Genomic DNA, 16488 nt, shown 5'->3' with positions numbered 1-16488 from the left:
ATATATATGTATCACACAATGTTTAGTGACAGATAACCTCATTATGACTATATATTTATACATATCTATATAAAACATACACAATAGACATAACTTCTGAAATAGGATATAGAAAGTTCATTATAGGTATTAAAAAATATCACTCTGATTTGAAATAATGTTTTAATTACAACCAATAAAAACATAACATTAGAAAGTGACGACAATGTTAAAAATGAAAGTAATGGTAGTGCAGTGTAGTCCAAAAAAACTCTCTTTCACATTATGCAAAAAACATCTTTTTCATAAAGAAATCTCAAACTGTTTGTTGGTTATTCGAAGGTCAGGAGATTGCAGATACAGTCTTATTAACATATTGCTATACATTATTCTTTACTTTCACTCATAAGTTCTTAGAATTGAATAACAAGTCGTGTCTTCCTTAAGTGTGAGAAAAACTTTATTATCATAATAAACAAAATTAACATAATGTACAATGCTATTCTTACTATTTCCCTGAATCATTAATTAGTAGGAAGCTAAGAAATAATGTGAACAAAGTATAAAATGATTACTACTGAAACTTTAAATTTCTCTCATGTCATTGCTTCATATCAATTCAACTTAAAATAAGACTTCCTGACTTTACCATTAAATAGGTTTTTCATTATACTTTGCATCAGCTCAGGATTTAATTTCTTTTAATATCAAACATGCATTGAATCTAGAATAGTAAAAACAAATTCTACAGAATCATATAATCTTAGTTAGATATATATATATAAACTTAATTTCCTTACTTCAAGCCACAGCTAAACATATTTTCAAGTGTTTATATAATTTGTTTAGTATCTTACTGTGTAAAACATTACAAAGCCCAGGTCACTTGGAAACTCATTGAGGTTACATATCTTTTGTGCTATGGATAATAAATTCACCAGAAATACATAAACACTCCTCTCATATATAACTGACCAGTCACTTGATTTCAATTGCTAGATTTTCTTTTTTCCTGCTGAACTGATTATATACTATATTTTTAGTGAACTATATAAACTACTAAACTGATTTTTTCTTCTTCAAACTGCTACTTGTTCAAGTTATTTTCTCTGAAACTAGTACTTATTAAATCTAATTTCCTCATGGTTTTCTGCTTGCCACACAAACACTTTTTATAAATATCTTATTTTACTAATTAGTTCTTATAAGGAATTGTTTTCTGAATAACTATCCTCGGTCACAGATGACTTCTACAACCTGCCAATAAAATCATAAATATAATTATTGAAACAATTCTTTAATATTTCTCTATCTATCTAGCTTCATTTAATCTAACTAAAATTTTCATATTATTACACTTATGACAATACTGTGAAAGAAAAATCCTAGGTGAAGAAATTTTCTTAAAATTCATCTTACATTGATAACAGGACTTATTGTAGTAAACATTAATATACTTTTCTGATAAGTTTTTACAGTATCATAATGGTAGCTTTATATGTTAAATTTATTACTAAATTGATTAGGAGGCATTACAGTTGTGTAACTGAAAATAACTGATAAACAAGACAAAAAAAATGAGATAAAGAACCTGTAATTACCAGCTCAAGTGTAACATAGCTCAGAACACTAACACTGAATTATAAAAGCTTGACTATAATATTTATTTTAGGATTTTTCACAACTGAAAGTATATTTATGGGTATGTGTCTTGTGGCAAAGCAAATCTCCCACTGACATCGTCACTGTGAAAGAAGTAAAACTTCAGACATCTAGATTTTTACTATTTAAACTGGAACTTTGATTGTCAATACTCATGCATGAATTCAAGTTTCAAATCTGAATTTTACAGGTGGTCATTTCTTTACACTTCTGTAATGTCTCAAATTATACTAGGCATTTTTTACTATAAAACTCCACAACATGTAGTATGTTGATGGCTATTAATGACCTTTACACTTGAATATTACATTTATAACATACATATTTCCTATATTTTAATTGAAAAAAAAAAGAATTATTTTTGTACAATTTTCCAACATCAAAAAATGTTAAGGTGAAACTTTTGGTTCCAAACAAGTCACAATTACAATGTTTGATGAAAAGGTAATTTGTAACCTTCAATTTATTCAGTGTCAATAATTATTAAATTGTAAATCATTTCTTACTCCAGTATCCATTAATGTTGGATCAAGACAACGATGAAGTGTACTTCCCAAAACTTCATCCAGCAACACATGGATGAGACTGTTAAGCACAAAAAAGTCAAAGAACAAATATCCATTTAAAATTTCACTACCAAGCTTTAGGCACATATTTTATTTTAGTATATTTAGGTTTATATAAATGTCTAATTTGATCAAGTGTACCTCTAAAACCATTTGAAATAGCTCAAGACACATATGGAAATAATTCAGTACAACATAAAGATTCAAATTATCCAAATAATTTGACTTAATTTTCTGATGATGTCACCCCCAATATGGTTACCATATTTAAAAAATTTGTAGTTTATTCTTTTTTCTTCTGATTTGGCACAAATAAATCACCTGATTTCATAAAAATAGTTAAGAGTTACTATTTACCTTTTGCTGCGTTGTAGTTATTGTCTAGAACCCCTTTGAACAGGCAAATTGTGTATCTCTAGGTCAGTTTTTTGGAGATGATTTGTAAATACAGATAATAATAAATAATAAAACAACTCCATGTAATCAGTTTCCCTTTCCTCATGAACACAAGATCTTCACCTATTCTAAGAGGTAAGACTGCAGGTTTCAAAGCTGCCAGCATTCCACGGCAGTTCACTTTCAAAGTACCACACATTCCGATATCCTGATTAGACAGTTCTTCAGCCAAGAACACATTAGTGTAATAACTGTCTACATACAGTTCATGCCCTCTGCCAATGTATAGTGCCATCATAATCAGAACAAGTCTAGTGGTAACTGGTAAATCATTATCATCCTTATTTTTAATATTTTAGTTTTTGCCAGCATAGAGTGACTATTCAAGAACATATCCACTTTTTGACTCAGATAATACAAAAGCCATGAATCTCTATTTAACCAGTTTTTTAGGGTTGCACTGTTTCAGAACACTTTACTCTTTGAATACAACTGTCATTTCATCCAATGCCAATTCCTTTTTTGGACCAAATGGTTGCGTGAATTTGAAAATTATCACATCAATCAGTGGATGCACTTTTATTAACCTGTCATAACAAGAATCACCTCTGGCAACTTCAAGTTTATCCATAGTAAGAACATGGTAGAAACCAGGAGCATCTCACTAGTCCTTTAGCTCAGGCTTATTGACTAAGCCCATTGCAAAGTTCAAAGCAAAGGTTGCTTTCATCCCTGGACGGTTCACAGATACCTATTTACAAAATTGTGAACATGGTTTTAAATCATCACTTTACCTTTGTAAAAATTGATGAGCATAGCAGCTTGTTTCTGTTACAATGTGATGAAACACAGCAACATCTGGGAAAAATTGCAAAAAATTGACAGGGTCTGCACCATCTAGATTCTAGTTGCCCCTGTACCCTATATTTCTATCGTCAAAGTTGAAAATGTTCATCGCCCACCACCAACCTCCACCAAGTCCAAGCTTGATTACCATAAAAAAGTCAAACCTGCCCACATGCAGGTTATAGCACTCTACCAGGTGTGGCCCTGGCTGGAAGGGCCTGTATGTGCAGTTGTACGCACGTCTGTACTAGCAATGGAAACATATACGTTATTACATCCTACACCATGTTCACGAAATCTGTCTTGACATTTGTCCCTTTTATAAATGGGAGCCTCATAATCACCATCATCACTTTTCCCCACAGGCCCAGCATCAGCATTACTACTGTAACTATCCACATCAGTGTCAGTCATATCATACTCAAAATTATCATCAGATAATTCAGGTTCAGAGTCAAAATCATTGTCAACTTGCACAAGTTCAACTGTCTCTTCAAGCATGAAAACACTGTTGTGATTTGATTCCAATTTGGATCCATTTTCTCATAAGAATTAAACAATTTTCAACTGCAAGTATTACCGATTTTTTGAATAGCAACATATGCCATGTTGAAAATGAATCAGCAGCTAAGATCTGCATCTGTGCAGATTAGGCTTTGTTTATTGATTTTGTGTGCTTGATTCACATTTCTAGTGGGAAATTCATGCTGCATTACGCTGTTGTCAAATGGCAACAAGCACACCTAAACTGGAACTTGTATAACTGTCTATATTTCATAACTACTGAAAACATTCTACAGGTCATCCCTATCTTGACTAATAACAAAGCATATCACTCCATTATTACCTGACTCACTAAACAAATATCTTTAACAGGTTCTTGATATACATTTTGATGATGAAAACAATACACATTACCAAAGCCAAGAAATAAATATTCATAATACTTTTTGATGATTCATCTTGTTCCAAAAATAGGAAGGAATACTTTTTTCATAGATATTGATGTTGTATGCGAACAGATGTAGTAAACAGTATGTTTTACAGAATCAACCAATATCAAGTTAATTAGAATTATAGAACAAATCAAGTCTTCAGAGTAACCAACTATATGTACAAATACAGTAAAAAACATACGATCTTTTTTATCGCAACAAAGTATCATTTCACTCACACACACACACATCTATAAACTAACGTTTTTTTTTTAAAATCATCCCAATATAGTCTTGAGTTACTTATATGCATCACCTAAAATTGCTTGGCATTTCACAAAATACCAACTTCTAAATGCTGTAAGTGGCAATACTGGTACACAAAAACACCATTTTCATGAGACATTTAAACATTATATATAATGAAGAAAGTAAATACTGTTTAGGTTCTTGAACCAAACACTATTTTTCATCACAGAGCAATATATTCATTTTTAAGCAATTCTCATATACTGGTAATAGAATTGCTAACTAACAGAAGCAGTAACAAATGTAGATTACTACAGAACCACTACAGTCAATTATGAACTATATAACTAAAAAACAAAACTCTTACTTTTCATCTGCTACAAATCTCCAAAAGTACAGCTGCAAATAATGAGTGTCAACTTGAACTTGTTGAAGTCCATACCGACTGAACGTCCTCAGTCGAACACATTCTAAGAAAGTCTGAAACCAAAAGAAAAACTTTCAGACATTGAAATGTCTTTAAAGTAAAGCTATCTACAAAACAGAAAAAACAAAACAAAATGTTGCTATTGAACAAAGCATTGTGAACATACTGCAATATTTGTATTTATACATAATATAGTTGTCCCCTTTTGCCCCAATGAAATGTTTCATGTAAATATGATGTCACATGGAACAATAGTGTTGTATAAAGCCATAAACCATAATAGGCACTAGTATTTTTCATTAAGATGGGCAAGAAAGCTATTATAGTACTCTTTTTAGCAGACGCTTCTGTGACCAAACAATGTAAATCATTGGAAAATCAGATGGTTAAATTGTCTAAGAAAACAGCAGCAGTTAAAAACAACCATAACCAATCATTTATCATATTTGACAGGAACTGCTGATCGTTGAGTAAACAGTGAGGAAAAAAATTAAAGACTACAGTTTCAGAAACCACTGTATAAGCCAATTTTACATTAAAATTACACAGAAATTTCTGAAGATTGTTAAGAGGGAATTAAACAAAATGTCATTTCATGATAACTGCACATACAATTTGCAATAATAATAACAAAACTATAGGTAAAAGGAGATGGATTACAGATCCAGATGAGGTATGCTTCACTTTATTTCTGATGTCATCTTGCACCTATTTATAGAGGCAGTTCCATGAAGAATCCAGTGGTTCTGTAGTGCACATTTGTCAGGAGTCAGCCTTCTTACATCATTACATGGTACAATGACCTGAGTTGATTAATTCGGCATCTTCGACAATCAAATGTTACCCATGATCCTCAAAAACAATCCCAATGCAACTGGTGAATTTCAAGATAACAGCATGCCTATTTATAATGCTGGAATCCTAAAGAAGTGGTTTAATGAAATGGAACTGATTTTACCCACCTGCTTTGACTTGTGCAACCATCAACTGAGCTACTGAAACTTTACTGAAAATCTAAATGAAACTGCATTCCACAAGACACATCCTTATTAACTTTGTTCCTCATTATTTTTCAGTCATACTGGAAGTTAAGGGTGTAATTTTTCAGAGAAGGAGAGTAACATAAGGTTGCTAGGAGTAATTTACACTACACCAAATGAAAAACACGTCAATTGTTTTCATTGGCACTGGTGAAGAATGGAATATTTGTGCCAGCCTTTATAAAGTAAAATCAATATTACTGGTTCATTCAAAGTCAAAGAAAATAGTGTACATATTGTTTTCCAACAACTTCAGCTTTGACTTATAAATATTTTTGATTTGTACATCTATATTTACGAATATCCACATAATTTATTCTAGGTGGGGCAGGCCATTTTCCTTAAAGTTTGAATATGATGCTCTGGCTGAGTATGGCTTATTTATATAAACTTAATTTCATCACATACATTAAAATAGTGTTAGTTTCTAATACATATAAAAAAATAAATTATTCAAATACATTTTCTTCTGAAATTCCAGGGGGGGCTAAACCCCCTTGCCCAATTCTGCAGATGCCCATGTCTATATTAGATCTTTGTGGTTCATATTGATTGTCTTGTTTCTACTTAATCTATTTGAGAAATGAGACTTATTTTATTTATTTGGATTAAATTTGTGTCAGAATGTAAGTTGGGTTAGTTTTGTTAACAGATGAGTTAGAAAAACTTCAAGGTTAGAAACATTGGTCACTGTTTGTAAGCTAATCAATATAACTCAAGCTACTGATGCAAAATGTTGGTTTGTAGTTTTAACATGAAGTGCCCCACTTTTGGAATGAAGCATTTTTTATAGTATTCGTCTCATATTGCTACATAGTACAGCAGCCTCAGCTGTTTACTTGAATATTTTACACAACCAAATCTTATCCATGATCCTCCACTACCATCCAATGCCACTAGTGAATTTCAAGACAATAAACTGCCTATCAATAAAGCTGGAATCATAAAGAAGTAGTTTAATGAACATGTAACTGATTTTACCCATTTATATTGGCCTATGCAGTAGAGCTGGGAAGTTGCTTATTGATTAATCAGTGGTCTCTATGTGGATATGGTGATACGAGTCACCAATGTTAATCAGCTGACTGGCTTTCTTTTCTTTACTTTACTTCTCCAGACCAGATTTTGATCCTCACGTAACTGCATAGCTGTTCATCAACAAAATAAAATTCCTCCATGGAATTTGTTATTCCCCAAACATTTTACAGTCCTGCAAAAAAGCTGTTTGCAGTAACAACTGTAAAATCAAGTGAGCTTAAATGCTAAATAACAATTTCCTACTGCTCTTTAGAATAGTGACTAATACAGTGAATTTTTTTTATGGTTTGTACTCACATCAGGGCTATCTTTAGAAATTAGATACATCCAACAGGCCTAAGCCTAGACAGTTACAGTAAACTTGAAGAATGATGCATTTCCAATACTAATAATATGCTTTGCAGTATTGTGCCTAGGACTGCAGTAGATCTAGGGTCTACAAGGAAACTTCTATTTTTATACATTATGATCTCATATTTTGTAGATATACATACCTTTCTAATGCTCCCAATAGGACCACCCTTCCATTGCAATTTAAACAATATTTTGTTGATATCAATTACTTTTAAAGCCAGGCCCAATTTGTTCTTCACTGACACATTTATTTCCTACACTATGTTTGCATCTTTCCTCTTGACAACCTTGACTGGCATGAGTTTTACTGTTAATATTTAAATTGCCATTCAGTGTATACACTCAAACAGTTAACCTTTGCCCCAGTGAAACAGGCTTACATGTTTGGAAGAACAACAATGGCATAAGTTTGGGAAACCCAACACGTAGCAAACACTACCAGAATTCTGGCAACTGACAGTGAAAACACGTCCATTAACATAAACAGCTAAATTGTTACCAAAATGCTCCCTGTTTTAATCTGTGTTTTCATTAGCTTGTCTATGGAGATCAGTCTCTGAAAATGTTCACAATTCTTCAAATCAATCATTAAAATTACTTGAAGATACATGCAAAAAAGAACAAAAAGAGTATTTGTAAGCAAAATGCATGTGTTTAACATGAATTGAACTGCAGAACTGTTAGAATGGCTATTGTACTTGAGAGTATTATTCAACACAAAATAAAATTTGTGAAATTCTACAAAATCACAAAAAAGCTCATATCTAGAATTTACAAGTAAAAAAGGAAGAAAAGGTTATTTGTACCATGCATAAAAGCCTTATAATAATAACATTCTAAATAAAATAAGACCACTATTTAATGGTAAACATATATATATATATATTAAATAACCATTGAAAAAATGGATAGTTCATACTGACAAACCTGAAAATCTATTTTAAAGTATATAGATGAATTTAAAATAAAATAAGAAACAAAAAATCTTGTAAACATTTAATATATAATTATATAAAATTATTGATGTATTTATTATAGTTAGCTTAACTTTGTAAGACAAACATGACCCACCCTCAAATAAATCTTGTGGATCATAATGTATATTATGTTTGTTTATAATTAAGCACAAAGCTACACAATAGACTATCTGTGCTCTGCCCACCACAGGTATCGAAACCTGGATTCTAGTGTAAATCCATAGACATATCGCTGTGCCACGTGGGGGGGGGGGGGAGTAATGTATATTATGAAAATTTTTTAGTTTTTCATTGCAAACTTCAAAAAATTCATTACAATGGTGACTTGTTATGTAATATAATTTTAAATGAGTTCCAACCAATGGAAAAATGTCATGTGGACATTTTTGGAAGAAAATGTGTAAAACTTTTAGAATTGAGGCCTTTTTTCCAGGATCATTGGAGTTCTTAAAAACACAATTTTCTTTCTCCATTAGGCTTTTTGAATGCTATACTGCAACCACATCCTCTCCATACATAATCACTAGTATGTTTTTAAAATACTTTTCCATGCGATACAAAATACAATGTAAAAGAAAGCATATACATCATGTTTTTGTTTGGTTACCTTAATAAAATAATTGATACAATTTTTAATACCATATTAAGACCTTTAAAACCCAGTGGTAGGTATAATACCACCTCTGACCTTGCATTAATACAAATTAATAACTAATAAAAGTCACCATGTCAGAAACACAGATATTTCAAAGACATGCCTATGTGATCTTTTAAAATATTATTTTACTAGGTCAGTTTATGATTCATGATACAGTAAACACTATTACATGAGATAGTTATTTAAAACACTGTTATGCATGACCCATGTAACCATTTATCAGAAAGTCAGTTTTCATACATATACCATAGTAGGCATTTATGACATCAATCATTAGGCCATTTCATTCAAATAAATGGTTCAATAAAAAATTCTAAAGTATCAAACCTAATATAAACAGCTAGTATTTATCTATTTCATACTTAAAACTTATCTATGTGCTCCTTAAGCTAATTTATGTACACATTCAAAAAATCTAATGTTTCTTTACTTCTGCCCAAGGGCAAAATATGATCTTAGCATTGATCAACTTGATGATGGCCTCGAGTTACAAAATTCGTGAGTTCTTGTGAACAGAAAATTAACTGTCCAAACAATTACTTCAGTGAAATAAGCATAGAGGGAAACTTATTACCTTCCATCAGTAACATGCAGAGGACATTAAAAGGGCAGGGGTTTATTGACAAAAAAAGAGCACTTTTCAAGCATTGTAAGATAAGATGTTTTATGGGGAGAGGGGAAGTGTTAGAGGCAACTATGGGGATTGTGGGTTGCCTCTGATGCACATAGGGTAGAAGGCCATGAGAAGTTAACAAATCCTCTTTTATTATTATTCAATCAGTCTTTCAAACACTTTTAAAATCTAAAACTAAACAGTGAAGTTTTGCATATTAACATTTAATAACATATTACAACTATTTTTTTTACTGTAAAGACCTACAAGTCCCTGTGTGACATTAATTTTAAAACTGAAATATTTTCCCCTAACTCACAGCAAGCAAGGTGGGGAATCAGGAATGTCTTTTAGTAGCTGTTAAAAATTTTTAATGATAGAGAAAAAAGGGCATGTCACTGCTTTCCACAGCTTACAAATAACAGAAAACCATTATCATCTTACATATCAAAAGTCCTACTTAGTCTCAAGATGCTTCAAAAGGTATTAAGTAATTTTAAAGTTTTACAATCTAATACAACTACGCAAGGATGGAAGGAAGATAGATCTACAGAATATAGATTGCAAAAATATAATAATCCCAGGTTTTAGATGATATATTTACAATTTTGTCAGCTTTAGAAACTTGAAAATTGTAAAACAAAACATGTGAATATTTGAATTTTATAGTTCTTGATATCACCAATTTTAAAAGTTCACTGTTTTCAAACTATCTGAACTAAAAGTAAGCTTTAAATAATTGCATAGGCTACAGATTTGTACTTAAGTTTATCCACTGACAACTTGTATCTGCAGAAGTTAGATATTTAATTATTTCCATAATCTCAATAATTATTACAACAGGAAGCAAAGATAAAAAATTAAACCTACAATTTCTACCTTTTTTCATAAGTTCATCCAAAACAAATGTTAAATCTCAATATTTCACTGATAAATTCAATTTGGAAGTAATTTGATGGGATAGATCCCACAATTTTTCTAAATTAGATGTCATAATTTTGCCTTTGTAATAAACCTGAGTCAATGATAGGAAGGGATTAATTTTTTTATTTTGATACTGTTTATTGAAAATTGATAAATACATTTACATTTGTAATTTATCTCATGGTTAAAAGGCTGACATGACTTAGTGGATAAAGAATACTGTTGAGGAAGCATTTGCCCCATAATAAGAGTTGCAGGTTCAAGATGTGCCAGGGCCTACGATAAGTTCCTGTGTCATTCTAGGTAAATCCAACATTTCCTGTTGGTACAAACATTGGATTCACATTAGTTCTACTTCCTCAACACAGTGAATATGTCAATGGAAAAGACTTTTTGAGAGATGAAAGCTATTAGCTGATTTACCAGTCTTTTAGAAGGCATCTGTTCAGGGTCTACACAAGTACTCACAACTGTGTATTTGCTTGGAATCTAATAAAGATTGTTTCACATGTCCAATCTGTTCATTTTCTTAGCTCAAACTCAGTCATCCAATTAGCTTAAGATAAATCACAATTTTTCTAACCAATCTTCTTAGTATAAAGCAGACATTTTTTTTATATTCATGCAAAAATTAGCTTCACGTGAAAATACCACAAATACAGGTTATATTTCTTCATTGTCATTATTATTTCACTGGTTTTAAAAGATAAAAAGCTTACCTTTAAACTTATCTTTATTATTCCTGTCATCACCGATACCTTTGAAAATTCCACAGTACTGAAAATCTCGATTCTTTCAGAGAAGAGTTTCTGAATATTACTCATTAAACTGGTGTCTATTGTGCTGAAAAAAATTGATCACAAAAATAAATTGAATATGATATTCGTTATGAAACTTTTTATACTAGAAAGGTTTGAGTGGACTTGTTATTTTCCAAAAAATATTAGCTGATACTTTAAATAATGTTTGTATATAATTTATAACTTGAGCATCGTACTATCACCACAAAAAAGTTAATGTCGGCGCATAAATAAAAAGCTCCACAAACCAAATTTTTATTTATGCTCTGACACTGTAAAAAAGACAGCAATGGTGTCAAACTTTTCAGCTAGATCTAGTACTCAGGTATTTTTACCTGTTGCTATGTAAATTGTAATTTGAACCATATGGAGCAAAACTTGTAACATAACAAACTAAGAACTGCAGTTTTAAGTATGGTATGTGTTTTGCTTATGTGAACTAACAAGTTTCATATGTTTATCTAATTTGTTTCAAAAATCTTTTGGTTTGTTCAAAAAAATTTAATAAAGCCAACTGTTTTTGCATAAATACTTATATATTCATAGAGAACAGAATCTGCATAATTTCTGTGTTCAACTTAACCCTCTGTTCATGGGCTCGGTTAAAGTGACAAACCCGTACCTGTGAAGCTTTATATAATATTCTTCTTTTATTTTTTACGAAATCAAACTGATAAGTATTTTTGATGCATGCCATGCATGTGCTGAATTTCAAAAATCTGATTTTGTTTTGTTATAAATGAAAATGCCTTGAAAAATTTAGTGACCAATCTCCACTCTGTAAAGTTTAATGGCCAAAGTTCTCCCTGAAACATTAAGAGACTAATACCTACTCTGAAACATCTAGTGACCAAAGTCCATTGTGAAATGCTTAATGGTTGATGTCCACTCTGAAACATTTAGCTACCAATATCCACTTTGAAATGTTTAATGACCAATGTCCTTTCTGAACATTTAGTGACCAAAGTCCACCATTACACATGTTACCAATGTCCATTCTGGAATGTTTAGCGAACAGTCAACCCTGGAACATTTAATGTCCAAAATCCACCCTTAAATATTAAGTAGCCAATGTCCACTCCAAAATGTTTAGTGACCAATGCCCACTCTTAAACATTTATAAACCAAAAGTGATCAATGTCCATTCTAAAACGTTTAGTGACCAATGTCCACTCTACTACCCATTTCAAAGCATTTACTGACTATTAGCTGTGAAATATTTAGTGACCAAAGTCTAATGTGAAACACTTAGTGCCAATGTCCACTCTGAAACATTTAGTTACCAATGTCTACTCTGAAATATTAGTAAGCAATGTCCTCCCTGAAACATTTAGTGGCCAAAGTTCACTCTGAAAGGTTGTGGCTAATGTCCACTCTGACACATGTAATGACCAATGTCCACTCTAAAACGTTTAGGGACCAAAATCTACCCTGACATATGTAGTGATCTATATCTACTCTGAAACATTTAGTGACCAATGTCCAATTTGAGCCTTTTATGACCAATGTCAACTCTCAAACATTTAGTGTCCATTTAATGAAGTATTTTTACCCAAGATTTGTCCAAGAATATATCAAGTCTTATTTTGACCAGTCCAAGACTTGTCCATGAATATATTGAGTATTTGTTTTGAATAGTCCTTTTGCAAAGTTAAGATGTTAAGATTTAAAATATTATCTTCATCTCAATAATCTCAAATGTCATTTGCATAATCTCTAAAACCTCCTAAATATATTTCAAACGTTTTTTTTTGGTAAAACTTTATATTTTATTGTTATTATTTTCTTTACACTAACTATATAACTATATATAACTAACTATATTTGATACATGCTGAATACTGTTCTCAAGTAATCAAGGAGAAAAACAAAACAAAAACAAATGCCGAAAGAATGCTTCTGAAAACTATTTTTGGCAATTCCCAAGTAATTATCTTATCATTTTAATTTGGTTTTCTTGTCAAACCCAATACATCACAAATGGTTGAAGTGAGTAATATAAACTACTGGATAATTAATGCCATAATGAGCAATTAAAGGTGAATTATCTTATTATTTTTCAGTCAGGCCCCTCTTTAAATTGAAATGTAATTACTTAGTCTAGACTTATAAATAATACTCTAGAGGTAATTATCGTGAAGAAAAAATAGTTTTAATTACTGTGGGTTAGCACACTTCAAATTAAAAGATGAGCTTTTAAAATAATGTAGAATGTACACAAGTCAGATAATGAACAAGAAAGGAGAAAATGGTAGAAACTTGTGGAGAGAGAATTCAAAATTATGTTGAATTAAACCTGGATATGAATGAACGTTTATTTTTAAGATTAAGAAACTATTTTCTTTGCTTTTTAAAACACAAATTAATTTACTTAATAGGTAAGATCTATAGAATTTTACAACTATTATTCAGCAGAGGAAGGCATTATTTTATTTAAAAGATTACAGTTATTTTTAATTTGTATAGAAATGAGGTTTTATTAATAACAAAACAATAATTTATAAATGGTGATCAAGTATGATAACTTAAAAATAAGTTATAATTAGGAAAGTTGATACTATAATCCTATGGTCATCATGACTAAAGAACTGAAAAGTAACAGGATATAAGCCTTAAAGAACATAACTTACCAAAGTATGAATATTTCCAGTGAAGCTTAGGACAAAAATATGTTACAAAAAAATTCTAATCATAAGTAGTACAAGACAATAGTTATTTCAATACTTTCCATAGATTTATAAGAGTAAACAGATTTAAATATCTGCAAAAATAAAAAAAACATATTGTTATAAAAAAATATCGAAATAAACCTAAATTATCCTTTTTTCTTTCAGGAAAGACTTCAAATTGTAACATGAAACTACATTTGTTTATCCTTAGTAGCTTTGAACCCATAACAGCATACTTAAATTTTATTGTTTTATTGGCCTTTGAACAGTGTCTAACTACTAGTACTATTCACGCTATTATAAGTTGTAAATCATTTGGGGAACATGCGGCTCACGTTACACTATCATATTACATTCCACATAAGCTACTTTAAACTGCTCACTTGCATACCTCATGAACATTTTTTATTATATCATATTATTATATATTTTACCTAATCTGACCTTAACTAGCTTAAAGAGTTCCCTATTTTTACATTTTAGTTACTTTTATAATAATAAATAAAGAATATACATGAAAGACAAGAAATAATGTATTTTTGCTGTTGACTGTCGATGACACTTAACCCTACTTTTTATACTAATGGTGATAGTGCACTAAATAATTTTTAATGAATTAAATAATGCACCAAAAACATAGAATAATAGCACGAAAAAGCAGACAATGTTTCATAACTATCACAATTGTTATGGCTTTCTAACTATGTGACAAGAGCCATTACAAATTCATCCAAGCTAGTTGATGTGTTTCCTGTGGGAACGAAGCTTGTACTGAAAGAGAAATTAATATTCTTCTCTACAGAAAACAATGTAATATGTCAATTGATAGATGAAAACCTTGGCTTTATATTGGTTAAAAATAATTTTCTATTTGATGGCTCTGTAACCAAACAAAATTGAAGACAATGATAATTATGCTTTATCTGAGTGATGACAATATTATAATAAGTAATTTACGTTAAATTTCATACTTCTTGGAGGGGTGATAAATAAATTAGCGATGAGGGGATGCCTAGAGAAAAAATGTCACATTTCTCACACTAGGGGAAATTCAGGATCTTTCTTTGATACTGCCTTATAAAATTAGGAACTTAAAACTTGTATACTATTAAAATATGGATTATTAGCTACAATTTTATGCTATTCTAATTGGCATAACATGACCAAACAAAAAATAGTTTAATTAAATTTTGAATGTAACTCACATGCATAGTAAAGGATGCCCATGGTGAGAGGGATAATTACTGCTGAAAAGTCACTAGACATTTTCTTCTCCAAAAATCCAAGGAGACCATATTGTAAATAAATAAATAAAGAAACAAAAAAGAAAAAGAAAAGAAGAAAGAGAAACAAACTAGGTTAATTTGATTTGTGGCAACCTTGTTCAAGTCACTACCTTTTCTGGTTAATTGTTTGTTGCATTATTTTGTGACAGCTGAGATGTTTGGTATTTCTTGCAGTTTTATTTTATATACCAGGAACTATTTTGTTCATGAAACACCATGTATGGTACGATTAAATATTAGGGTTTGAAGCTGAATAAAAGTGCTATTAAAATAAAAGCATACTATTTACCTCTTTTTCATTAGTGGATGTCTTTACAAAGAGTTAAGACTTTTAGTGCTGGATTTAGTTGGCATAATGTGTTAAAATTATGAATGTTAAAAAGATGCTAAGCAATACTTGCAACTGCTAATCAACTTCAATATTGATCAGCAGTTTCTGGTAATCAAATCCACTAAACTATTCTGTCCCTTGAAAGTTTACCCTGACTGATAGAAAAAATATTGTGAAGACAGGAGCATGAATGAAAGAAACGGGTAGAGGAATGTGTTTGAGTATATATTTGTTGTTGTTCAGTTTGTATATAAATATTTTCTTTTTTTTCTTTTCATGTTTGTATTATATGCATACAATTTTGTTCCATGTCAAAGAAATTGATTTGAATTCAAATATAGAAATTTTATAGAAATTACAACTGTCAAATAGTGCTCACTTATTTAACTGTCTTTTCTTGAGCTCAGTAAAATGACAAGGAACGGTGGCATGCAATGGAAAAAAAATCTCTACAGCTACTTATCAAAGCTGAGAACTCTATTGCGCTAGATGTACCCATTGCATAGAAACACAAACATTTTGGCCAACAATGCATTGTATTCAATCTTCTTTGCTTAAAAACAAACATAAGGCAATTTTCCTTAATGAAATAACACATGGAATGACAAAAGACAGTTGTACGTGGCTCACTAGACAAACACATCGTATATATATACACTGTAATGATATAAAAGACTGTTTGGTTTAAATATTAGTGATTAATTTATATTTGTGAGTGAATACTTTATTATTTTTAAG

The 16488-nt window shown here is 30.8% G+C and overlaps 1 protein-coding gene across 1 annotated transcript in view; it reads right to left on the bottom strand.

The window, feature by feature from the left end:
* Positions 1 to 421: 421 nt before the first annotated feature.
* LOC106468751 (vacuolar protein sorting-associated protein 51 homolog) overlaps positions 422 to 16488 on the bottom strand; it is a 112481-nt gene continuing 96414 nt past the window's right edge. The window contains exons 18-21 of the mRNA XM_022397105.1: positions 11384 to 11507; positions 5001 to 5113; positions 2148 to 2226; positions 422 to 1236 (exon numbers count right to left, since the gene is read on the bottom strand). Of these exons, the coding sequence (XP_022252813.1) occupies positions 1207 to 1236; positions 2148 to 2226; positions 5001 to 5113; positions 11384 to 11507 (346 nt within the window). The 3' untranslated portion in view covers positions 422 to 1206. The remainder of the gene's footprint in view (positions 1237 to 2147; positions 2227 to 5000; positions 5114 to 11383; positions 11508 to 16488) is intronic.

This window comes from Limulus polyphemus, unplaced genomic scaffold (genome assembly GCF_000517525.1).
Source record: "Limulus polyphemus unplaced genomic scaffold, Limulus_polyphemus-2.1.2 Scaffold3146, whole genome shotgun sequence".
In the NCBI taxonomy this organism is placed as follows: Eukaryota; Metazoa; Arthropoda; class Merostomata; order Xiphosura; family Limulidae; genus Limulus; species Limulus polyphemus.
The sequence above is the reverse complement of the archived record's forward strand: the minus strand, read 5'-3'. Positions and strand labels throughout refer to the sequence as shown.